At 32.4% G+C, this 27,595-nt stretch overlaps 2 protein-coding genes across 4 annotated transcripts in view; one reads left to right on the top strand and one right to left on the bottom strand.

The window, feature by feature from the left end:
- The first annotated feature begins 576 nt into the window (after positions 1–576).
- Positions 577–14,100, top strand: LOC119833985 (ionotropic receptor 25a). Its single transcript, XM_038358248.1, has 13 exons — positions 577–759; positions 836–985; positions 1,157–1,459; positions 1,536–1,950; positions 2,092–2,206; positions 2,413–2,652; positions 2,811–3,199; positions 6,310–6,513; positions 6,901–7,086; positions 9,470–9,688; positions 10,079–10,192; positions 12,633–12,873; positions 13,547–14,100. The coding sequence occupies exons 1-13, from the start codon at positions 675–677 to the stop codon at positions 13,658–13,660; spliced, it is 2,775 nt and encodes a 924-aa protein (XP_038214176.1). The 5' UTR covers positions 577–674; the 3' UTR covers positions 13,661–14,100.
- Positions 14,101–14,197: 97 nt separating this feature from the next.
- Positions 14,198–27,595, bottom strand: part of LOC119833955 (leucine zipper putative tumor suppressor 2 homolog) — a 67,913-nt gene continuing 54,515 nt past the window's right edge. For all 3 annotated transcript variants that reach the window (XM_038358202.1, XM_038358201.1, XM_038358203.1), the window contains 3 exons: positions 18,707–18,814; positions 16,321–16,540; positions 14,198–15,023 (listed from right to left, as the gene is read on the bottom strand). In XM_038358202.1, the coding sequence (XP_038214130.1) occupies positions 14,331–15,023; positions 16,321–16,540; positions 18,707–18,814 (1,021 nt within the window). In that variant the 3' untranslated portion in view covers positions 14,198–14,330. The remainder of the gene's footprint in view (positions 15,024–16,320; positions 16,541–18,706; positions 18,815–27,595) is intronic.

Raw genomic sequence — 27,595 nt, 5'->3', positions numbered from 1 at the left:
TGTTATAACATTCTGTTACTGTTAGTTCGTTCGTTAGCCGAGCGGGCTAAGGCGCCAGTCTTAGTTGACGTACAACGAACAATATATATATACACGATATACACGATATACACGAAAAATATGGCACAAAGCGCCCCACGCTTTTTTCACAACAATACTAGTATTTTTCATTCATTATTATTTTCAGTTTATATTAAAAATTATTCACAACAATATTAGTATTTTTCGTTCATTATTGTTTTCAGCTTATATTAAAAATTATTTTATAGTTTTTAGTTTGATGTGCTTGAAAAGCGTGTTTTTTAGTTTTTTTAAACTATATTTTATTACACAACAGGTGTGTTTCAGCAGCCAACGTGTTAAGAAATTTATCAAATTTCACTTGCACTACGATAAATCGATTTATTGTTTTACTGCGTCTTGTTATACTTGTATAGCTAACTATCCGCATACACTCATACATTTGTAGTAATTCCGTAATTGCATTTATGTGTACACACTACATCAAACATGTTATTTAAGTGATGAGCGTAGAATCCACCTATAACCGACGCGAGGGTGAATCAAGGCCGGACGTTGTCGTGGATACTACTCGTACACATTAGATCTGAGCCCCTATGGCACTCAGAACTCAGTGTATGTCAGATGGGAGCTGAAGACAGAAAAGTGGCATTATGAAATTCTTTATATTTTTATCATTTACAGTCATCGTATTGCTTGCGTATGCAAGTTCTCAAACAACCCAAAATATTAACGTGTGTAAGTAACGGTAACTTTTAAATACTTATTTCGTTAGGTATTTTAAACATAACAACCTTCGCAATTTACCTTTCAGTGCTAATTAATGAGGAGAATAATGCGTTGGCTGAAAAATCTTTCGAAATAGCAAAAGAGTATGTACGCAGAAATCCCAGTTTGGGACTGGCTGTTGACCCAGTCATCGTTGTCGGTAATCGGACTGATGCCAAGGCGTTTTTAGAGAATGGTAAGAAAATGTACTTGCCGAACTTTATTGGGTTTCTTTTGTGTGGGTTAATTATTGGAATATTTGACACTGCTAAAGCCAACAAACGAGAAAATAACTATGCCCCAGTGATAAGTTTAAAAATATAAAACAATAATAAGTACGTCTATAAAAGTAATACGTGCGTAATAGTTTGCAGAAAGTATAACGATATGGTGTCTGCAAAGAAGCCGCCACATATAATTTTAGACTTTACTATTACGGGAGTAGGGTCAGAGACTATAAAGTCGTTCACAGCAGCGCTAGCTTTGCCGACGGTTTCTGGGTCTTTCGGTCAAGACGGCGATCTACGACAGTGGCGAGGGCTGAATGCAAACCAGACACAATACCTCCTACAAGTTATGCCACCGGCAGACATTCTTCCAGAATCGATACGTGCTATTGTTACTAAGCAAGACATTACAAATGCCGCTATTATATTCGACGAATTTTTTGGTTAGTAACGCTTTATATATTATTTAACAGCTGTTAAAGTCGTTGACCTTCTCTAATGATGACGCATACTTTGCAGTGATGGACCACAAATACAAATCTCTTTTGCAAAATATTCCAACACGGCATGTGATAACCCCTGTGAAGAGTTTTAGTAAGGACGAGATTAAATCGCAATTACGAAGTCTCAGAGAACTCGACATTGTGAATTTTTTTGTCATCGGAAGTTTAAGGACGATTAAAAATGTGCTGGATGCAGCGAATGAAAATCAATATTTTGGAAGAAAAACGGCATGGTTTGCATTGACGTTGGATAAGGGCGATATTAGTTGCGGGTGCAAAGACGCTACTATAGTTTACATGAAACCTACGCCAGATGCTAAAAGTAGAGATCGATTGGGAAAGATTAAAACAACATACAGCATGAATGGGGAACCAGAAATTATGGCTGCTTTCTATTTCGACTTATCCCTCCGTACATTTTTGGCAATCAAGTAATGACCTTTGTTTTAATTCTTGCGTGCGTTCTAAATTTGTGTACCGCGTATGTGCAATTTTAGTACAAACGTGCAATGTAGAACATCTAAATTTAGTTTGGGATTTTCCATGAAAATCTCCGTTTTATGAATTTCCAGATCATTGCTGGACTCTGGCAAATGGCCAAATGACATGAAATACATTAGTTGTGACGATTATGATGGTAAGAATACTCCAACGAGAACCTTGGACCTAAAAACTGCGTTTGAAGATGTAAGTTTATAAATTACTTCTTTGAACAAAAGCACGAATGCACGTTCTGGTTTGGTTAAAGTGGTCAAGTATTTTTATCACGAAACGATAGACCTCGATTAAGCACCGTGAATTTATGGCTCTTTCGTGTAATGTAAGGCAATTTAAAAGACATAAATCGTTTGGCGTTTAAAATTACTCATTACATAAAAAGTACAATTTGACAGATAAAAGAAACACCTACATATGCGCCATTCTATATTCCTGAGGATGGCCCGATGAATGGTAGGAGTTATATGGAGTTTACTACCGATATAACTGCCGTGACAATCAAAGATGGAGCTTCTATAGGCAGCCGCTCATTAGGCTCTTGGAAAGCAGGTCTCTCTAATCCATTAGCATTAATAGACCCAGAGAACATGACCGATTATTCAGCTCAGTTGGTGTATCGCATTGTTACCGTCGAGGTAGGAACAACTCTTATTCTAATATTTATACGTTGTTTTTAAACAACTGTGTACACAGTATCTTCACTATCACACGTGCAATCGTTCCTTGACACCGAACTTATCTTTAAGAAACGCAAGAATTGTATGCTCAGTTGAATATGATTTAAATTTTGCAGCAACAACCGTTCATGATTCTGGACGATCAAGCGCCAAAGGGCTTTAAAGGTTATTGCATAGATCTTATCGAAGAAATAAGACAAATAGTGAAGTTTGATTACGAAATATCACTAGTTCCTGACGGCAATTACGGGACTATGGATGAAAATGGGAACTGGAATGGAGTTATTAAAGAGTTGATGGAAAAGCGAGCCGATATAGGACTAACATCTTTATCAGTAATGGCAGAAAGGGAAAACGTAGTTGATTTCACAGTTCCTTACTACGACTTAGTAGGCATTACAATTCTAATGAAACTGCCAAGAACGCCGACATCTCTATTTAAATTCTTAACGGTTTTAGAAAATGACGTTTGGTTTTCTATTCTTGCTGCTTATTTCTTTACAAGGTAAGGTACTTTCATTACACACACCTCACACATTTTAATTCTATGTAAAGTATATATTTTTTTATAATTTAAAAGGTATTTGTATACGAAGTGTATAATTGCGATATTGTACCTCCCGGAAATTATACAAAAACGTAAATACCTCATTATTTTATTCAATACCTCTTACCACTTTTGCTAACGATGCAGTTATAAATATCTTTACGTAAGAAAATAGAAAGTTGCTAGCGTTTATGAAATGAACTTGTGATACATTACCTTTACTTAACATATTTAATATTTTATTAATATCCATACTATACCAACTACGTGGCATGAAATATAGGATTATATTGCATTACCTCTTGTGTATACTTTTATAATTAACAAATATATGCACACAAATAAAACTTTATACTGGTAAAGACCTCGGATTTCAATAGAAAAATAGTTTAAGACCAGATGAGAGAGTAAGCTAGATTTTTTAATTTGTTTGCACATCATCCATATCACAACTGCTTCAAACGGTGAAAGAAAAAAAGGAAACCGACATGTCCAGTGTCCACATGTCTAAGAAAAAATTTCGCTTATGCTAGATCCTCATGCCCGTGGTGCAGTGGGAACAAATATGGGCTGATGATGGAAAATAATAATAGAAGATTAGATCTACAATAAACAACTAGACACAATCGTTCTCAAATATTGTCTGAAGCCAAACTCTACCTTCGTGTTTTAGGCAGAGTTTTCGAATGGGCAATATAATAGAATTAGATCATTACCGCCACGAAATAAGGTATTAACTTCAATGAATGTTTGTACAACAAGCTTGGACATTTTTTGACCCAAAAGGTCGTATTTATATTATTTGATTGTGAGTGGCAATGATAGAATATTACTTATTTTGATATATAATTATTTCGTCTTAAATGCCAACGTCTGTTTGTTTAGGACTTACTGACATAGCTATAAACATTATTTCTAAAAGTTATCTGTAAACCTTTAGGTACTATATACACGATATCTTTCCTTAATCGTATGAGTTTGACCTAAAATGTCATGTGGAAATCGGTCATCATCGATCGATGGTGATACGTTCTAGTTTGTTTGTGGGTATATCTGTTATACTATTAATCGTATTTTGTAAGAGTGTAATGTCTTTCGCCAGAGTATATTTTTATTTATTTATTTCTTCTTTGTCGTAGATATTTACCAGTGATTGAAAAAAAAAACAATATTTTATCAATGTATAAAATAATAGGCCGGCTTATATGTACCAAAAGATACAAACTACCTCTGTACCAAATTTTATTTAAATCGGTCGATACTTCCTGAAATTAGCGCGTTCAAGTAAACATAGAAACTAACTTTTCAGCTTTATATATAATTAATGTAGATCCAATAAAATAGTGCTCATAATGAAATTATAATCTTGAAATACTTCAATCGAAACTTGAAATATTCCAAAAACGCAATGTTACAACCTTCGGTAGGCACTTCAGTCGAGCACGCACTTGGCCTTATTATTTGCTTTACCTGAGCTTCGATATTTCAACCCATACATGGGTTGGATATCAAAATGTAGGTAATATATGATTAACATCTAGGAGACGCGACAATTCTACTCGTGCATCACTTGTTTTATAGGTTATCTTCCATTCTCTTCCATCTTGATTGTGATGACAAGGACGAAGCATCAAAATAGGTGCAAATGATTCTTCTAAATAAGATTAACTTATTATAAACATATGCGTATCGCTGAATATCACACGATACTATGGTTTGTCACAAATATCTCTATAAATCAAATTAAAAAATATACATATTTGTGTTTTGTATGTACCTATTTTTGTAATATATGCATGTAAAAATTACTAGGCCGATTTCCAAAAATTATTTCTTTTGGAAATGAATCTTCACTAAATCTTAAGTGAGTGAAATAGGCTATATATTATCTATCACGGGCGAAGACAGGTCAAATAGCTAGTATCCAATATACAGTATATGAAATTGCAGCGTAAGTACGTGTATGATGAGTCATATTTTGACTCAGAAATGTATCGAAATAGGTGCCAAATTTTATTCGCAAGAGTAGTTCAATGTCGTCTATATTCACTCATCGGGGCATTTTATTTTAATCTAGGAAGACTTACCGTCTATTCAGACTACTTTGTTACGGATGGCTTCCACCTGATGTTAGATAATGGAATTCTAGAAACAACGCGGAAAAAAATTCCTGCTCGTTGATACTTATTTAATTTTAATTTGCATCGCGTGCTATACACAATTTTTATTATATTAAATGCCTTCATTATACCACATTCAATTTAATACTATTAAGTGTACGTAGTAGGTACATGAAGAAAAAAGATTCACTACACTTAAATAAAGTACATTCTACTTCTTATTTACTTGATTTGTGACTCAATTACTGTTAATATTCATTGTCACTACTTCCATTTAGAGGAATACATAAAATCGAATTCAAAAGTCGTCACGTCAGTAATGGCCGTATACAAATAGCAACAGCGAAGCGAATCACCTTCGCAGTTAACATTGATAACGTTAGTAGCCATGACACATAAAGTTAGCCGGTAAACTCCAGATAACAATACTCACTAACCGTGAAATAATACCAACAAATTATCAATTAACTTTTCGAAAAACCACCTTTAAAATATTGTACCCTGTGAGGTTATGGGTTAGGTCCTACACGTGTTCGCTAGTTGTATGTTTTTATTAATTAAATTGGTTGCTTCTAATTTAGTCTGTTCTATGATTCGATAGATCTTTATGGAATACTTCATATTAATACTCTTTCACATTTTAGTTATTATCTGTTATGACATATTTTTAGCATATAGCTTTTACATGGACCCGTGGGCCAACAGGACCTAGAATTTCGTAATAAAAAAATAAGAACAAAGTTAATTTAAGCATATATTAACAATTTGCTATCGCAACGTTAACTATCTAAAGTGTTTATTCAATTACATAAAGCATTACATAAAGAAAAACAATGAAAACAATTTTATAAGAAATGTTGTTCTCAAAAATATATTTGGGTTTGTGCATTGGATGATATGAAAGTAGGTAACTAATTTATTCTTAATGATATTTTACGTATTTTTAAGCTTACTTATGTGGATATTCGACAAATGGAGTCCGTACAGCTACCAGAACAATCGAGAAAAGTACAAAGATGACGAAGAAAAGCGCGAATTCACGTTGAAGGAGTGTCTGTGGTTCTGTATGACGTCACTCACCCCGCAGGGCGGGGGGGAGGCGCCCAAGAACCTGTCCGGGAGGCTTCTCGCTGCAACTTGGTGGCTTTTTGGGTGATTTATGAGCGTATTTACTGTTAGCAAACCTTGTTTCGTGTGCTAAAACAGAGGAAAATTACGTCAAAGGAACTGTACATATATTTTATACGTACTATAGGAGATTTGAGATGTCAGCAATATTTGAAGATACAGTTAAACATTAAAAACTAGAATTCGGTCCTTAATGGGGTGATTAAAAGTTCATATTTTTTAAGTCATATTATGTTTTGATATGTCACTTGTAAAATGGTGTCAAATTGTCTTCTTTTAGAAGTGTTAATTTAAAAAAAGCGTTGTAGTCAATCAGTTTACAATAAAAATGCACCATAGACTTATTGTCACTTGGTACTGCAAGCTAATTCGATAACATAATAATCTTAATTAAATGATAAATGTTTACAGTTTCATAATCATAGCGTCATACACAGCGAATCTCGCGGCTTTCCTCACGGTATCCCGCCTGGACACACCCATCGAGTCTCTGGATGACCTGTCCAAACAATACAAGATTCAATACGCACCGTTAAATGGTTCTGGATCTATGACGTACTTTGAAAGAATGGCCAATATTGAAGTGAAGTTTTATGAGTGAGTATTTATCATTGCGTGTTTTATTAATTATTTGGCCGGTAAACGTATATAGATGGAAAACCTGTAATTTCAAATTGAGGAAACTTATATAACCTCTTATAATTAAAAATAATGTCATAAGAAATTGTCGTAAAATACGTAAAAAAATGTTGACAACTTGGACCTTCTACCCACGCCTACTTCAGCCCACATAATTAATAGTTTAGGTGTCCTTTATTGTAAAATATAAAGAAATTTATTATTTCATTATTTAAAGAAAATGTAGGAATAAGAAATTATTCTACTCGTATAAACTTGTCCATTATTAACATACATATGAACCTAACTGCACAATAATTCCTTTTCTGTGGTCATTTTTTATTATTATTTTTTTTTAATCTTTATTTAAAGAGTTTGATTATACCCACGCACGTACCTACCGTCGTTGAGGGGTCGCGGAATTAACCAGGTCCCGTGGACCCTTCACAAAAGCGGCTCGACGGAACACAATGGGATTTTAGTCTTAGCTTCTTCCCCGGGTGCCGTGTGTATCTATGCAAGATTTGCCCACTCAAAAAAAAGAACCTACTGCCGTCGTCATCCTTCTAGATTTTTTATTAATTGGAAATATCTAATGGATTCAAAATTTGCATCATCTTTTCGAGTTGTCATATCCTAATTTATTAGATTATGTTTTTAAATTTTGATAATATAATGTATAGCTGCTTTCATTTAATTTGATTATAAATGAAATAAAATGGGTATCAAACTATTCCACCACATATCATAATGCAATTCTCTAAAACTTTCTTAGAAACTACGCTTTCTATCTTCGGTCATGCATTATAGATTGCATTAGTTACACTGGCCCTACATAAAGTAGAATAGACTTGAAGTCTAATTACCATTGTTATTAAACGGGATGTTTACTTCCATTGTTATTTGCACAAATATCCAGTTATTTCGGTTACATTACGCAATCGTATTTTATGCTAAGCATATTTGATTCCTGTAACCCGTCTCAAATTATTATAATTTCGTTTAAAAGTCTTCTTTTTCGAAATAAAAACATGTCACTTGGTTAAAAATACCGCCTCGTCAATACTTTCCTTCAGAACACATACAACACAACAACCTAAAAATGTTTTAAGCTGATGCTTCTGCGATGAAAGTGTTGTCTTGGGTTGTTGCTCATTCCTCAAGATCACTTGACATCTAAATATTTGATGTCCGCATTTCGTCTATCAATCACAAAGGCAAGACTCAGCATTTCCTTATTATCTAAGTATTCAGTGTGGGATTAGTGAATGGCATAGTTCCCGATACAGTGTTATCAGTAACTTATCGGTCATGGAGTGTGATATCGTTGTTTCCGCCTTGGCGTGTTTATATAGCATTCACCTGTTGGCTAGCAACGCGTAAAACCCACTTCCATTAACATATTAAACGATTTTCCTTAGAGTATGTTATACTACGAGCTTATATGAAGGCAGGATATCATTATATATTTTACTTTAAGAGAATAAATTCTAGGTTATAAATTTTCTCCTTTTGTGCTAAAATCTGCTCTTTAATTCGAAGACGGTACGAAGCTTTTATAAAATTACTAGCCGTGGCTTTCTTCATCGATAATGATATATATTTATTATAAATATACCTACACACATGAATCTCTCATGATATCTAAACGGTATCTTAATGCTAACAAACTTCATCGTAAATGAAATAAATCTTCTCCGTACATATTAAGTTGTAGTGTATATAAACTTGCTTACATTGTTTTACTAAAAATATTTGATAAAATAGTTACAACTTCGACGGAACAAGTTTATATTCGTTTATTTGTTCACAACGGATAAATTTCATTACATAGTAACTTATTGTTAATTAAGCAATTATAGTACAGTGTAGGAAAATTCATATTCTGATTCACATCATAGTTTAAAATATGCTTCTGTACGAATTTTTTGAAGATTTTTAAAAGAATTTGTAAGCATAATAAACAGTCTAACATAAACAGGATAGAGAAATTTGTAATTCAAAGTATATCTCCCGGATAGCTTTGAAATATTAGCCTTGAGCTATCTCAATCTTCGGACAAAACGTTATAATAATAACAGTAAGACAATACGTAAATTTATTCCATTTTCAATAAATGTGCCTCGTGTTGTGAGACTGACCTAATTTGTTACAGAAACAGTTCGAGCTTCGATATTTTTACAAAATTATATTACTACATCGTTTGTTTTATTGACTTTTTTATTGGACTTCACTAGTTTACAATATTTAATAAAAATTGTAGATAAAAAATTGATTTATTTATTTTTTACTTATTCAGTTTAAATTTTACTTCAATCCCCGAAAGAGCAAAATTCTAAATTCTATATTTCAATAATTACAGAATTTGGAAGGAAATGAGTTTGAATGATAGTTTAAGCGATGTAGAAAGAGCCAAGCTAGCGGTCTGGGACTACCCAGTGAGCGACAAGTACACCAAGATGTGGCAGGCCATGAAGGAGGCGGGGATGCCGCACACTGTGGAGGAAGCCGTCGAGAGGGTCCGAGCCTCTAAGAGTTCCAGTGAAGGTTTTGCTTGGCTTGGTGATGCGACTGACGTTAGGTAATGTGGTCTCAGTTTAAGATAGGTGTTGTGTGTTTCACAATTCATGATACACTTGCTCGTCGTCACAATTTATTGTACATTCCATAGATCTGATTATTCTATACATTTCAAAGACGACATAAACAAACTGTAAAGTATTTTCTTGTGTTTGATAAATCGCGTTTAAAATCCGTTAAAAAGTTTTTAATATCTAAACTGTAAAGTGTTCGAAACGTCGGGTTAATAATATAATGAATAAATCGCGTTTAAAATCCGTTTAAGTCTTTAATTTCTAAATGAAAAAATAATAATACTCGCGTAAAATCAAACACAAGAAAATACGACATAAACATTCAAGATAAAGGTTCTTTATTATCTTTGTAATATATATTAACTTATATATTTCAGGTACCAAGTATTAACCAGTTGTGATTTACAAATGGTCGGAGATGAATTTTCTCGCAAACCGTACGCGATTGCAGTGCAGCAGGGATCACCATTGAAAGATCAATTCAATAATGCGTAAGCCTTATGATTTTCTTTACTTTCGTAGAGATAATGACATCGTAGTTCGATATAATAATCTAATATATAAATTTCGCGTGTCACAGTTTTTGTTGCCATACTCCTCCGAAACGGCTTGACCGATTTTGATGAAATTTTTTGTGCTTATCCGGTATCTATGAGAATCGGCCAACATCTATTTTTGATACCCCTAAATGATAAGAGTAAGACAGAACAGCGTTTGCCGGGTGCAGCTAATAAGCTATAAATTTCTTTTCTAGCTTATTTATATAAGGTCTACAATGTTAGGAACTTGTAAATTTGTTATATCATCAATGATTCATTAAATTAATATCAAACTTATAAATTAAATACATAATTTTCGTTATAACGAATAAGTAACTATAACAGTAAAATTGGTTGGTTGTATAAAAAATTAACAGCCAAAATGAGGCCCTATTTTACTCGACAGTATGATGATATTTGTTCGTGATAGGTTGAATCCTATTGAAACAAATACCAACGCTGTCCGTCTCATTTCATATTTACATTGTGACCTATTTGAATTAATTGTAATACTGATTCTATTTATATTTCAACATATTTGTTTTGGTCTGATTATATCAGATTTATTCAAAGGTATCAGAAACATCAAGCAGTTGTTATATTGCATTAAAACGTAATGCATTACGTTGAATATTTCAAGTGACAATGTAGTAATATAAATTACCCGCAAAGTTAGCGTTACCGCGTTTTTATGTTAGATGTAGGTAGGTATATATCTATTATTAATTTTCATATAGGCAGAATTAATAATTACATCGTTTTATATCTATTAAAGAGTATAAAGAAATATTTTATTTAACGGGCGAACTTATGTGAAGTTGGTTAATTTTATTCCTAAAATAGTATATTTTGTAATACGTCCATTACTGATTTGATATTAGTAATAAAAGTTTAAAAAGGTTTTTATAGAGTTTTAAAGTGCTCTGGGATCATAATTGTAATTTAAAATGTTTCAAATACTTATAAAGTAGGTACATTTTACGGTATATTTAAAACAATGATTAATGAAGCGAATAATTTAATGTAAATGTAACATTGCAGACTTCCTGTAGCGAATAGTGGCAGACTTTATTTTTCAAACTTAGCACGTGTCAATTTTATGTACTTACTAATTACGATAGGCGCCTAGTAAAAATCCTTCAACATTCTTGAACTTTTTGCTGGTTTTTATGAAGTTCAAGGTTATACAGGGCTTCGGTTAGACATTAAATATATAGGTATGTAAAGTACCAAACGAAATATATTTATAAATGTCATTCTAATAGTTTATTTATAAGAAAATCTAATACATAAAATTGTCATGTCATGCCGCAATGTTCGTTCCCATACTCCGAAACGGCTGGACCGATACTTATGAAATTTTGTTTGCATATCGGGTAGATGTCAAAATCAGTCTACAGCTTTCTCTAAGAGCAATTTTTCATGCTCCTAAATGATAAGAGTAAGTCAGAACAGCGTTTGTCGTGTCAGGTAGTTATAATGTATAACTAATGATAATACATTTTAATAAATAATATTGCTTAAAAATGGTAAAATGTACGGTTGCTTCATTAAATTCTAGCCATCATGCACCACAGGCCTCAGCGACTATGGAAAACAAAATTGTTGTCATGCCGACTATGATAGTATATTATATACCATGGTTTGACCATGTTAGAAATATATGATAATATACAACAAATGTAGTCTGTAGTTGCTTAAGTTTTTTATTAATTGAATATATATTTCGACAATTGTAAGCATTAACATGCAATATAATCGACATGCCTAATTATTGACCTTGACATTTAATTTCAAATACAGATAAATAATATTATTAAAAACAGCGATAATGCCCTGTGACGTGTCTGGGTCAAATGTATTTAGTTCGTTGGCCAGGCGATTATGACACAAACATCTTTGGCCACTGTTTTGTGTGATATTACAAGTTTTTAATCTTTTTTCGTTTCCTTGTTCTTTTTTTATTAGAAACACTAAACTATTTACAATCTATATAGACCCATTAACGATAAAAAGGGAAGTCTGCCGCGGTGGCATTTCTGATTTAATTTAACAAATTCTATGTGATTACTGTAATTGCAGATATTTTAGTGCTATATTCTACTACAACATTTTAATTATAATTGATCATTACTCTGCTTGGCATTATCCTTTAAATACAGGTTACCTGCTTGTTACCTATTATCGACCCTTATTTTCAACATGGCTGTATACTTATTCAATAGTTAGACCTTCACCATTTATATATATATATATAAAGAATGGTACGTAAATTAAGATTAGTAGTATTCATCAAAGTTTTACTTTTAAAACAACCTATAAAAATCTAGTACACTTTCCACCAAAACCAGATCTATTGTACAAAACACGTTACATCACATTGTATTTACAGAATACTCCAACTATTAAACAAGCGAAAACTAGAAAAACTCAAAGAAACGTGGTGGAACAACAACCCGAACGCGGTCAAGTGTGAGAAACAGGACGATCAGTCGGACGGGATATCCATACAAAACATAGGTGGAGTATTCATCGTCATATTCATGGGCATAGGACTGGCCTGCATTACTCTTGGCGTGGAGTATTGGTGGTACAAGTGGAGGAGACGACCCACCATCGGTGATGTCACACAGGTACGTTACAATCATACTTCAATAGCAAATATTCGTATTGACACACTAGCGCCATCAAGTGGTGAGCAAATAAAACAAGTTTAGTATGTACATATTTTATGCTTGTACGCCTAGGTACGTTAACATATTTTCTTGTTATATTTTTAGACGATATATTGTTGCTTACTGAATTATTATAATGTAGCAAATCATTTGCAATCGTTTTAATATCTCTATCATCTATAAAGACAAATTATAATGTGTTTAATATTCAACAAAATAATTATTAATATTTATTATCATGCATCACAATAGCAATGTTCTATGTCATAAAGCTTTAGCCATAACTTCATCTCATAAGTAAATGTTGAGGGGCTGAAAAGGAATTTGTAAAATTATTGTAATTTTTGACTCAGTGTTTAAGTACATAATATAAATAATATTAAGAGGTGTTGAACAATATTTAAATAAAATTTTCAACGATAATTTGAAAGGAGATCGTGAGTATTGTTGTCTTATAATTTTATTGTAAATCCGCATTTTGCGATCATTTGCTATAAATTAGTGAGAGGCGTGTACTATTTGTATAATCCAGTTGTATTTCATTTCGCAGATTTTTTTATAATATTGCAGATTAGAAGAAAGATACAAAATAAAATATAATTCTATTTAGTTTAATTAAAATTTATTACAGGTTCAACCAGCAAAACATTTGGGGAGCAATTTTGAAAATCCCAACGACAAAAAGCGAAACGAGCCTTTAAGCTTTAGATCCAGAGCCATTTCTGATATAAAACGAAAATTTTAATGATAGGGAAAATTTTCTATAACGGCCTTTTGAAGAGTTCCTAATTTTCTATATAATGTTATTTTATAAGTAGCACAGAGAAAGATAGCACGAGAGGTATAAACTATAAATAGCCTTTTATCTGTGAAAATTTCTAATAATTTGTTTTTTGTAGTTTCATTGTTTATACTTACAACAATTGACCTAATTTTGATCACACTTATGGAATATTGCAATATTGCATTAGGTTAATATAATATTGATAATGATGTTTGGTCACAGTCGTATTTATTTTCATGTATTTGTTGTATTTATTAGATTCAAATAATTGTAGTGTTTTAAATATTATTTTAATTGAATGTTATTAAAGCATTTACATTAACTATAAGGTTTGAATTATTGTTTGTGTTATATGGGGTGATTGTGTGTTAAAACACTACAAATAAATGTTTCGCACCATTTTCTGTCGTTTAATTGAAACACCAGTAATTTTATAAAAAATTTATTATCTACAAATAACTCGTAATATCTTATAAAATACTATAATAAACTTTTCACGAACTTAAACTAGGAAATGTACAATAATTTATACTTATGTCCTTCGATGAGTATTAAATAAATCGATATGGAGAACCGACGGCAAGATTATTTACAAAAAGTCCATCAAATAAATACTACACTAGAATTTGGTTCACAACTCGATGGTCTTCCCGTGCTGGTTGATGTTCTTCATGTTCTTGTTGCACAGCTCCAGTTCGAGTCGCAGGCCGTCTATTTCCGCTTCGAGGGTCCGCGTCCGCTTGAACATTTGCACGTAGTTCATCTGCAGTTGCTTTTGGTATCTCAGCACTTTGTCCTTCTCCTCCGACCATTTCCTCCTCTCGTTGCTGAACTGCGCCTCTTTAGACTCCAGCTCGGCCTTGAGCCGGTCGACGACCGCGTTCGCCGGACAGTTGTTGCTACACGGGTCCGGCAGCTCCCCGTTGAGTCGCTGGACCTCCGCGTCCAGAGCGCTCTCGTTGGACGTCCAATACTCGTTCTTGCACTCGTAAATGCCCCGTAGCGTCCTCCCGCACTCGATACCCTCGTACCCGCTGAGAGAAACGTCGGACAGTTCCTGTCTGAGTTCCTTCAATTCTGTCTTCAGTTTGTCCATTTCGTTTTTGCTAGTCTCTTTGTTCTTGTTGAGGTCGGCGACGCTGGCCATTAGATCGTTCGTCAGTCTCTCGACTTCGGCCTGCAGTCTTTTTATGGTTCGCTGTTTCTCCTCAGATTCCGCGCGAAGTCTCGTTATGTCTGATTCTTTTTTGTCGACAGTTTCTCTGAGTTGCCGGCAGTCTGCTTTGAGTGTGAGATACTCGTGCCCTTTAGCAGTTTGCTCATTCTGTAATAGAAAAAAAATGATTACGATTAATATTTCGTATATTTGTACTGTTGGCATGCTTCAGAAATTTTAAAAATAACATCCTATCCTACTAATATTATAAATGCGAAAGTTTGTAAGGATATGTATGTGTTTCTTGCTCTTTTACGCAAAAACTACTGAACCGATTACAATGAAACGTACGTAGACAGCTGAACAACTGGAATAACATATAAGCAACTTTTTATCCCGATATTCCATCGGGATACGGACGTACGCGGGTGAAACCGCGGGGCGCAGCTAGTTTGTTATATTTCTAACGTATCATCAAAACCAAACGTCAGGTTGAACACTATTCCGATTTTAAGTTGTAGGTTATTGTACTCAAAATCAATTCTAACCGATGAAATGCCAATACCACAAATTTTTATTACTATGAAATGTGTATATTTTGAAAGTTATTGATATACTAGCTGACGCGGTATGCGCTGCTCTGCCTTACTTTTATCATTTAGGGGTATGAAAAATAGATTTTGGCCTATTCTCCGGCCTACCCTATATGTTCATAAAATTTAATGAGAATCGGTCCAGCCGTTTCAGAGGAGTATAGTAACTAACATTTTGACACGGGATTTTTTATATATAGAGATTTCAAAATTAAGTAAGAGAGTTTAATAATAGTACCCGCAACAACTTGCACTAGATGTTCTACTTTCCGAGTTATTACCATCTATTACTGATTGTTATCTCAACGTACCATGAACCAATTAAATTACGTTGTGTTCGTTTTTTTGTTATAATAAACATAGAGAGTATTGTGAAATCGTTGTTTTTAGTTGTTTATGAGTTATATTGCAACATGAGTTATATTGTCACATGAATTTAATAAAAATAGTAATTAGCAACTCCTGACGAAAGTGTCTTGGCAATTTGGTTGATCAACGCGACGAAATACTTCGGGATTCGAGAAACACATAATAGTTTTTATTGGTGCCGATCTGAATTAATCTAAATGAAAAGAACGCATTATGCTCGTAGAATAATTTTTCAATCGGTCCAGGATTTTCCGATATCTTTCCTTCTTCCTCCTGTAAACCTATTTCTTAACATAACACCCTCTTTCGCGAGTAAAATAGACACTCACTGACTTGGGGGTCACAAAAATAGAGATACATAACTACCATCGCTGGAATAGCCCCTCTGAGCGTTGTTCAGCTGCGTCTTCAGTAGCGCTATTTCCCTGCTTGCTGGCAGAGACACTAGTAACTCTGTATGCGCCGTTACCATAGCAACGCGCGCACTCCTAATCGCAACTGACCTGGGCGTCCTTCAGCTGCGTCTTGAGTAGCGCTATCTCCCCGGCGCGCTGGCAGAGACTCCACTCGGTGTCCTCGAGGCGTTGCCGTAGCAACGCGCGGTCGCGGCGCACGCGCGCCAGCTCGGTGTCGCGCTCGTCGCGCGCGTCGCGCCTGTACGTCTGGAGCATGAGGCGCGGCGCACGCAATCGTACGTCGTGGCCGCGCAGCCGGTCTGTTGTACTGGAAGGAATTACAAATTCAAATAAGGAATATTGTTATTGGGTAGGTTATTGTTCGTATAGGATTTTTGTATTTTTTCAAGCAAAATTAACGCCATTTATCTTTATGGAAATCGGACTCTTTTATGTGTATGGAAATTTTATAGTTAAATAATTTTTTTATAGAAAATCTGCTTGTCTGTAGCGTGAAGCGGGGTTAGCGTAACCGTGCGTCGTGAGTCGTGACCGAGGAGACGGTCGGTTTGATACGTATCTATTGTTTAAGCCAACTTGAGTGTTATAGTATGTTTTTATGAAAACAAATATGGTAAATTATATTTAATTCTGATATTTGGATTTGGTATCTATCGATAAACAACGTTCATTATAATAGCTAAAATATTAAACATTCAGCATTGCCATAGATGATTAGATGTGACAACATAATTGTCTATATGCGAATTGTATCTACTAAAAAACTACTTGCTATCATAAAGTTAATTCAGGTATGAAGTGTATTTAGAAAAAATTTTCTAACGTCTCATCGTAAATTGCAAAATTTAATAAGAAATCTAGTCAAAGACCTACGCCTCCAGGTTTTTAACAATGGATCCTTAAACGCGAAATCCCACACACTTTGTTCCCATTTCAGGCGACTTCTTCACAAAATGTTACACTTAGATATAGGGATGTACATTCATTACCAAGACGTATTTGCTTATGCGCATTGAAGTGGGTTGTGATATAAAGGACGACCAATTTAGAAGTTTCTAACGTGATATAACCTACTTATAACTAATATAACTATATTAACGACGTGTCTGTAACAATTATAAGATTTAGGCGATCTATTTAATATATATTATTTTATTATTGATATAACAAAATAATTTTCGAAGAATAAAATTTTTTGGTTTATTGAAAAGTTTCTATACTATTCTTACTTTTCACTAGAAAGGAGGTTCCAGTCCAGAATTTAAAATGGTACTAAATAACAATAATTTTCTATCAAGAACGCCAATCGGTTGAAAACCCACGGAGGTATCGAGTTACAATACCAAAAAAATAGTCGAATTCTTCTTCGTTTTTGGTAACGTTGGTAAAAAACATGACTTGTTAAATGTTACGTTATATAATCATGAGTTGATTTGGCTTTGAGAGTGATTAAAAAACTTATAGGTAAAAGATTTTAGAGACCGTATTTTGATCATTCATAAATGTTATCTCGAATGATGTGTAACGCTAACATTGAGTATTTGAAGCTTGATAAATATTTAAGTCATGTATAAAAATTCTTAGTCAACAGGAAACCTATTATTCTATGAGTAGTGTCATCGTGTAATTAATGCAAAACTGCATAGTAAAGCAAGGTCATTCTTACGATTGTCATCTTTTTAATTATTGTTATGTCGATAAACTATTTATAGATTTAATGATTTGTATAGGGAGTAAATAATAAGAAGACACTCTTTAAAAACCGATTTATAATTTTTTTCCCACATTCTTCTGTATCGAATACTCATTGATTGATGCACGATAGACAATTTTCTGACTAACGATTTCCTACATTTTACTTTTTTTTCATTTCATTCCTTGAATCTATATACGCATATGATGTTATTCATAATATAGGTGGCATCTAGGCCAAACTACACTTAAGCTACATTTTATTCCATCCTAAAGATTAATTTAAGAAATCGATATTCATTTTAATGTAATGACAATATTTTAATTGCAACGATAGAGAGCGTCTACAAACATAAATTACCTGGAGGTGCTTGATTAGGGCGTGAAATTGATAAATAGTCTGAATTATATCATTCGTTTCATATTATTTTTATATTGTCATAATGATTCATAATATGTGTGTCATATCTTACCGTTGATTATTTTTATTAATAGAATTACATTAGTTTGTAATATTTTCGGCTTGCTTATATCTTTTCTGTCGTTTAAAATTAACTGTTTAGCAGTTTTAATCTATTATTACTAGTCTATTTAATCTATTGTTACTATACTATTTCGATTTAACTCTTCTATATATCTACAAATAATTTATTTATCACACTGTTGGAATTACATCTCTGCACGTATTTATCCCAAAGTCTATATAGTTCCAATTACTAATTATTATAATTATTCCTAAGTGTTATTGTTATTAATTATTTATATTTCCAAAATACCGTACCTATAATCATGTTGATCCCTCTCAAGTTCGGAGACTCCGGAGTCCGCCGGCGAAGGCGCCGGGATCGGCTCCTTGCTGTCTGTGCCCAAACCCGAACCGGATTTAGTTCTGGAAAAAAAACATTCATTCAATCACATTATAATTTACACATAGGTAACAATTTAGAGTGAAAATAGGCAATTAGAAGTTCTTTATGGAGATGTTGATGTTGATTTATAAATAAGAAGTTATAGACAAAACCAACAAACAACAAAAAATTACAGTAGTCAGAAATTTTACATAAAAAGAAGTGGAGTAGAGTAAGAATCGTATTTTGTAGTGTCGTTTATTGATCGGGTTACGTTTTTCGCTAATATTTATTAATACAATTGGATACAAACACGATACATAATCGGTTCCCAGCTTAGTATCTTGCCATCCAATGATACTTACAACCTGACAAAAAAAATATGACCATAACCAAACATTAAAGGTCGCTTTCTTATTATGGCTACTAAATACCCTTTGAATACACCTTGTAAAACGTAAAAGTGTAATTATGACCAATAACACACCCAGATGCGTGAAATGGCAGTATATTATCGTCAATTGAACATCTCCATGTACCTAAGAGTACTCTTTAACTTTGATGGTCGCCTTAAATATTCAATGGGCTTATTCAGAGCGAAGCAACAATTTGCCAAACGTTACCCACCGAACGTAAAGCATGGGTAATCGTAAGCGTAAATAGTGCAAGCTAGAATATTGGATGCTGTATTTCCTTGTGAGATATAAAACTTGGGTTACGGTAACAAATTTTATTTAAATGGTAATGGAAAACAGGCTACATTTATCAATTATTATTTATATCAATTTAGGCGCTTACATTCTTTCTGTTCAGCTCTAAACACCAATAAAAATTTTAAATTCATATAACAAAGAAAAGGCAACCTTACCTTCTGATAAAAATTCGTACACATATGAATAAAAAACCATGTTCATAAAAATGCAATGTTGTGATAATAGCAAGGTTTAGGTACTCTCTGTAATATCACAATTCACAGTTTAAATAATATTTATACTGTGGTAGTATATATACTTCAAGCTTTACGTGAAGGTGCATATACTATTGGTACACTTTTCCCTCATGAATCGTTACATGCATATATTCTTCTTATCTCGTCTACTTCGCGATTGTAAATTGTACGCAGCCCGCAATTGCCGTAAAACGGTAAAGGTTCTTAAAATATTTAATTAGTCCCTCTTTGTCGGTATCTTTTGAAATCCGTTTAAAACGATCGTAAAATTTCGTCGAGGTGTTCTGAATTACTGTTTGAGTGATATTTTCGAGTTTTGTTATTTTTCAATTAACTATATTGGGTACTTCTTAATATAATTTTATTGAAGTGGGCCAGATTGCGTTTGATAAAGCTCAAAAGGGTGATAAAAGTTTGCCCATATTTTGCTTGTAAAACTATATGATTATATTAACAGACTGAAGGAAATTTATAATGATTTAAACTGAATAATGTTAATTTGCTGCCGTTGAATAAACACTCCTATTGTTTATATAACTGTTAAAATTTCAAAATATTTATATGTAAGTTATTCCACATTCATACTTGAATGGACTATGCAAATTACACCCAGACAAACTAAGCTAAATCTAGACGGACGTAACTAAATTTGGTATACAGATGGAGCGTAAACTTAGACTATATTATACCGATAGAATATAACACAAATATCTTCATATTTTATTCTATTTCATGAGCGAAATTAAATGATATACAGGCGAGGTATATTGAAACATTCTTATAAACACAATATAACACAATATGTATAATTAATGATGAAACCGTGTTATTAGAAGTTTCGACTAACATTCGCATAAATTAAAGAATAATACATGAAAATAAACAGATTTCACGAATCATTAGTTTTAAATACATGTTTAACATAAGTAAGAGTAATATAAATCATGACATATGGTCTGATTTGCCTAATGACGCTTGCGTGTTATAAGCATATTATTATTAAAGAAAAAGAGATATTGAATAACATTGATGTGAGATTATGCAAGAAACTCTGAATGCAATGAGGTTAATTAAAACTTTAATGTATATATGCAATCTTTAAGGAAATTTATTGTTAAAGATCGTTTATTGCAAACTGCAAAGATTTTTATCTACTTTATCATTGGTTCTATGTAACTTTTATGTATGTTCAATGAAGTTTGTTTGACATATAGGTATATACTTTATATTCTTTAAAGATGTGACCAACAAAATTTTAAATTAGAAATCGTACACTACCTCTACAACGTATATACCTAATATAATAATTAAAAATATTTTATCATACAGCAAATAGTTTTTACTTTAGTCGCATATATAAGATGAAAATAAATTTGAAGTACACCATAGAGAACGTTTCGCTCGACAGCCCGTCTTGGTCCGGCGGCGAAGCGTGGCGAAGGCGTTGCGATTTTACGTATCAATGCGATCATCTTTGTTCCACGTAAGATGCTATGTGCTCACGTGATGCTTCTACTAAAGCATTGTTTATCAATTCAGCATATGACTGCCTCCTTGTTTTGGGTTCGATACCCAGTACAGAGTCACAAAAAATAGTTTTTCTGGCAGAACACACAAGGCTGATCACCTATTTGTCCATCAAGATAATCGATCAGTGAAACAGTGGACATGGGACTTTAATTTTTTACATGCTGCATATTCAAAGAACACATAATACTGATTTTTATAATTAAGAATACTTAATTTTAGCATCCTATTGTTATAGTATGTAGGACAGTTTCTAATATAACTAAATCTACTTGAAATCATTATTTGTAACAAATTTCATGGAGCCATTCTGGTGTGATTTGGTTAATAACCGTGGATGGACGGCATCCATAGTTCAACTTCCCTTTTATATGTATGATTTACTTCATCAATCACCATTTCGATTCTCGGGGATAACCGGACAAGAACTACGCAAATAAATATTCCTAGAAGCAAATGGCGAATTATAAATTAATATCTCCTCATGAATTAAACACCGCATAATTAGGTACGTCGCCTTGCATTCAATGTCTAACAACTTCCTCGGCTATTACCGCGAAGAATGGAATAGTCATATCAGTTTCGTCACGTCATTGTAAACCTTTCGTAACTTTTGATATTGTATATATTGTATCAAATATACATCTATGTATGTATATATCCTTACGGATATATAATTATACTAGTTTATCGTTTTCATTGTGCATGTTATTTAGTAACGTTGCAGAGAGTTTGCTTTCTGATGAGTCAATATATTTAAAAAAAAATATTTGTTCATACAAAAAATTATATATAAATATTAGTAAGGCACATTTATACGTGCACCATATCAATGTATAATGAATAAGCTTATGTTTTCTGTTTATATTAAAACTTAAAAATTAAAAATAAATGTAGAACGTAACGTTGTTTTAAAATAATAATGTAAATATCCGAATATCATATTCCATAGCAGACGTTTATAGACCAACTAGCAAGGACTTTGTACTTTGTATTGCAATATTTAGGTTATACGTCCGCTTGTATGTCCCTAATTAGGATACACTACTTATTTAATACGCTTTTTGCGAAGGATGTTCCATATACAAAAATTGTTGATAAAATTTCATAATATAAGCATCTATATATAAGGAAGCCTTTTTTAAGGATAATATTTTTTTTTATTCAATCTAATTACTGGTCTTATGCAATCCACTCACACGAAAACCGAAATCTATTCAGTGCCCTACGATAATAGCAGAACAATTATTCGAGTATTGTCTAACTGTGAGTTTAGTTACAATAGCCTATTGGGATGAACCGGAACCGTGCGCCAACGCGTCTCATTTGCAAGTCTCTAAGGTCTTGCCCACATTACACTAATATTTTATTAATACTCATATGAACGAATGGCATTAAACTTAATTTGATGTTGTGGGTTTTCTAACTTCATGTTAAATTTTATAAGGTGGCTATGAATTTTATTTAATATCAGGAGAAAATTACCTACAAACTGCGAGCTCGTAGTCTAAATAGAATAAAATATTTTATATAACTTATAAACTATTGACCTTTTAAACAATAACCATAAAAATACACAATATTAATTGTAGTGCAGCCTTAACCGCCTAACGATTAACTGTTATTTGCTAACACTATAACGTAACAATTTAACAATTATATTTGTTTATCCTTCATATTATAGCTGTATTATACGGATTTTGCAACACAATGTACGAAACCGCAAATTGATACTAATTGGCATGTTATCTTGATTCTTTTTATGTTATTTTTATTTGAGTTAGTTTAACAGGAAGGTGTCAACGTGTTATAAAATTATAAAAGCTTTGTTAAAATTAAATAGACTCAAGATTTGTTTAACCTTTTATGCACCATAAATTAAGTAGGTTTATGAATTTTGTGTATTACCCAATTCTTTTAAAACATTCATTAATCATGAAAGTTTGTTTCCATATTAGTATTAGAATCAGGGATAATGTAATGACAATGTAAAATATTTTTTTATACATTATCCATGATAATTGTAATATAATTTCTTATTATTGTTAGTTTCGACATTCAGTATTAGCTGTGTTCCATCAAAAATAAGAAACAATGAGATTCTGCCAAAACCCTGCTTTTAAGATAGCGAGAATATAGTAGCTAAATACACAAACTGGTTGATTTGTCATTACATTTTTTTTACAATGTAAAACATCACAATAGAATATTAGTCAGTAGGTAACAGTTTCACGGTTTCCAAGTTCCTCTTACAATAATGAATAAATCCTATCTCAGTTACAGTATGAAATAAAAACGGACAATGGTCATCGAAATTATATTATATACATGTATTATTATATTAGAGAAGTTTTTCTTAAGGGAATCTTCCGTAATTAGTGCAACACTTAATTAGTTCTAGTGTAAAAAACTTTTCTTTCCGATACAAACAGGAAATCGTAATAAATATGTAATAAACAAAATTTTCGATTTTAAATAAATTTAATAATCATTGCACAAAGTCAAATAAATACGTTATACGTTTTTTCACTATTTATGTTGTATTTATTTTATATCAATCAATATCCTCATGAATTGAACAATGCGTGCTTCGGCACTAATATATTAAATGAAATACAGGGGAAGCTTCTACACCCTCAAACGCGAGATTGGGATCAATATTATACAGCTCCCTTCCAAATTTATTATTCTCATTAATTATATGTGGCTGGGTTCGTTTTTTTTTCTTGATCTGCGTAAATATTGCCAACTGTTTATTTTAGCAATGCGATTTTTGCGTGATTGAAAGAGAAACATGCAGAGAAAAGAAATACTAACCATTGATTTGGGGTCTATAAACATCCATATTTCATTGTTACTGAGATATTGTAAACTAGCATTTATATATAAGATAATCTATCCCTGTACCCAATTCAATTTTAAAAACATATGCGAGCTTTTACATATCACTAGTTACATTTATTTTTCGTCTATATCCCCTAATTCTTGAGATATAAATAGAATTGAACTGCTGTTTGCATCGATTCCAAAAATAGTACCACACGTGTCAAAAAAGTAATTCACAACACATTTTCACCAAATTAGGCAACAGCAATTACAAAATAATTCGTGACTTTATAATAACTGAGATAAAACTTGCAGTTAAATGCACAAGTAGGGAGGATTTCCGAGTATGGTCCGTTTGATAAATACTTACTGAGTGAATCATACGCATGCCTTCGATATGAACTTTGGTTCAGTGACATCATTATATTTTATCTCTTATCTTCGCCTATTATATTTTACAGAGTTACTGAACCGAATTGTTGTAATTGAGGTCGAAGCCTTCGGCTGCTTGATTATAAAGTTTTTTTTACAAATCGCCAAGAGGTCGTTTGAATATTATGAACTCAGAGACATTGAAAATTAATATTATAAAATGTTGGGGTTGTTTGCATGTTAGTATTTTTATTTGAAAACGCTAATGTCAGTTCCAGTAGGAACGAATCGGAAACAATATATTACTTTGTATAAGTGATCCTTGAGTCTATTTAATATATATGTACCAAGGACGAAATCGAGGCAGGCCACTAATTAAGAAAAATTAAAATTTCGATCTGGGTAGATTCTTTGAAATACATGAACATATAATATATGGCCTTTGTATTATCCATGTAGATTTGAGAATGTTATTTATATTCAAGTCATTCTTTGGACAAGAAATTTCGACTAACAATGAGAGCATGAGGTAATGCTAATAGATATTATATGTGACTAGTATCATTCTTGGAACCATTAATAGACAGATATATTATCTATCAAAATTTGTGTAAACTATTATACCAAAAAAGTTCATTTATTAACACGTGATATCCTTGTGAACTATGTTTTGTTTTGTTTATCCCAAAGAGTTTATACACAATATCGTAATTATTGTTGTTTCTTCAAGGCCATCTATACCATGTTCTAGGGTACCCCGTCTTTTGGGTAAATCGATTAAAATTAAGAACAAGAGAAACTTGTAGCTTAATGTTCTCAGCACACACATCTATAACATACATTGGCTATAAGTAATTCGTAAGTCTTCGTAGAAGCTCATATTATAGTTGTTTCAGACTTAACACCTCACCTATGCATTACGCTGTACATTAATTCCATTAAGCAGAGCACATCACTACACCATCACTTTCACTCGGCTAAACAACAGCAACACGATAATAAATGCGATATAAATAAATAAATACAAACACGCGCGTTGTAAGCCCGATGCGCGGTGTGAATGCAGCGCGTGCTCTACCAGGCCGATATAATGACGCTCGTTTCGATTTTACTGTTTAAGAATAGGAATAAAAACAATTATTTTCGTTGTTAAAATAGCCGGGATGTTGCATATCAGAAGATGTAGTATAAAAGCTTTTTTTACTTATTCAAATATTGTTATAAAAATCGTGTCAAAGAAGCTACTGATTTTTGGGTTTTGCTTGTCTAGTTTGTTAGTTTGTCTAGTCAATTTATCTAGTTTAATGTGCGTGGCAGTATTGTGCGTAAATGTTATTTTCAATTGGAAAGGCATCGAGTTTCCTTTAAATTATATGTTAACGACAATCTGTCGCAGACTATCTTGTTTTGCGGAGTATTAAAATTAGTATTCAACGACTTAATTACGTGCGAGATTTATGAATATTCATTAATTTCTCGAGTAAAATCTTAATTGTGCATTCTTGATTCGAGTGTTTGTGATTGCTTATTTTACCCTTTCATCTTAAATTATAATAAATCTTTGAGGTATTCTTCAGTGAAAGTGTATTGAAACCTAAATTCCAATTAAACAAAGTAAATGTATAGCAGGAAATATCATTTATAAACTATACCTACTTTTATAATAAAAAATCTAGTAAAAATAAAATATCCTTAATTTGAATATATGCTATGTAGTTAAAATATATAAATATATATTTATTTATGTATAATAACAAAATTGATAATTTATTGTTCACACAGAACATTTATTTTCAGTTCTTTGTCCGCAAAAAAATATACGCAAAATTAAATTTAGAGAACAAATGCAGCATTTTATTACCTCTATCGCCCATTCATGAGGATGGCCAAGCCAAACATCACGCGAGGGTTCCTTAATAAGTTTAATTACCAAGCTAATAGCTAGACGGCGCAGCTGCGAGTCATTGACTTTTAAAAACTGTCTCATTTACGCCCTGAGAACCAATTTGATATTACATTCTCAAGTACATACATTTCAAAGAGGATGTACTTACGATTAGAAAAAAAAAACATTTAGGTATGTTAAAAAAATTATTATTGCTAATGAGGATTTATTGATATCGGTATATTTTAGCAAAAATACTGTTACAAAAGCTCAAATTATATATTTTTATAATCAGTTGATTTCTTTTTAAAAATATTAGCTGGCCCGGCTGGAAGGCTTACTATTATCATTTAGGGGTATGAAAAATAGATGTTGGCCTATTCTCAGACCTACCCGATATGCATACAAAATTTCATGAGAATCAGCCTAGCCGTTTCGGAAGAATATGGTAACTAACATTGTGACACGGGAATTTTATATATATAGAGACTATACATAAGCATATTTATAATAGGTATAGCATATTTTATAGAAGGTTCTTGTGACAAAAATAGAAAGAAATAAATATTTAACTACAAAAAATAGCGACAAGTATGATTTACCAAACTAGTTAGTTTTTTATCGTCATCTATTTCTTTTTATTAATAACATTATAAATATTGTATGAATTTAAGTGAGGCGTAATTAAAGTCTCTTTACATATAAAGAATATTATTAAATCTTATGAGATTGCGGATTCAGAATTCCGCAATATAATATAAAACAACTAAGTATAGAAGCGGCTGGATTATTGTGAAATAACTCATCAAAAACTAATTTGGCTAGTGTAGATTATGTGATTATCGTTATCATATAATAAGAAGGTACAAATAGTATTAAAATCCATTAAGGACAAGGTTTTTAAGGTTATTATATTAAATTTTCACGTTGTTTTGTATGTAGGTACCTACGTCATACGCATTTTAAAGCACAAAAAGACCAGATAAACTTCGTTAAATTTTCTCTTCGGAATAGAGATTTAGTTACTAAAATTATCACATTGAACAAGAACTCACTAAACTTAATGTTGCCAGTGATATACATATACATATATAGCAAATTTATTTCAATAAGAAATACTTACGTATACTTTGCCTATTATATTATAAATTAATGTGACGTTAGGTCTTAAATAAGATATATGTATTTATATAGGCGTAGTTTTATTATTACCACAATTTATTACTTAATGTTTTAGTACAATGTGTGGGAAATTTTGCAAAT

Source organism: Zerene cesonia, chromosome 18, assembly GCF_012273895.1.
Source record: "Zerene cesonia ecotype Mississippi chromosome 18, Zerene_cesonia_1.1, whole genome shotgun sequence".
NCBI classification, from domain to species: domain Eukaryota; kingdom Metazoa; phylum Arthropoda; class Insecta; order Lepidoptera; family Pieridae; genus Zerene; species Zerene cesonia.
This window is presented reverse-complemented; position numbering and strand designations above follow the sequence as displayed.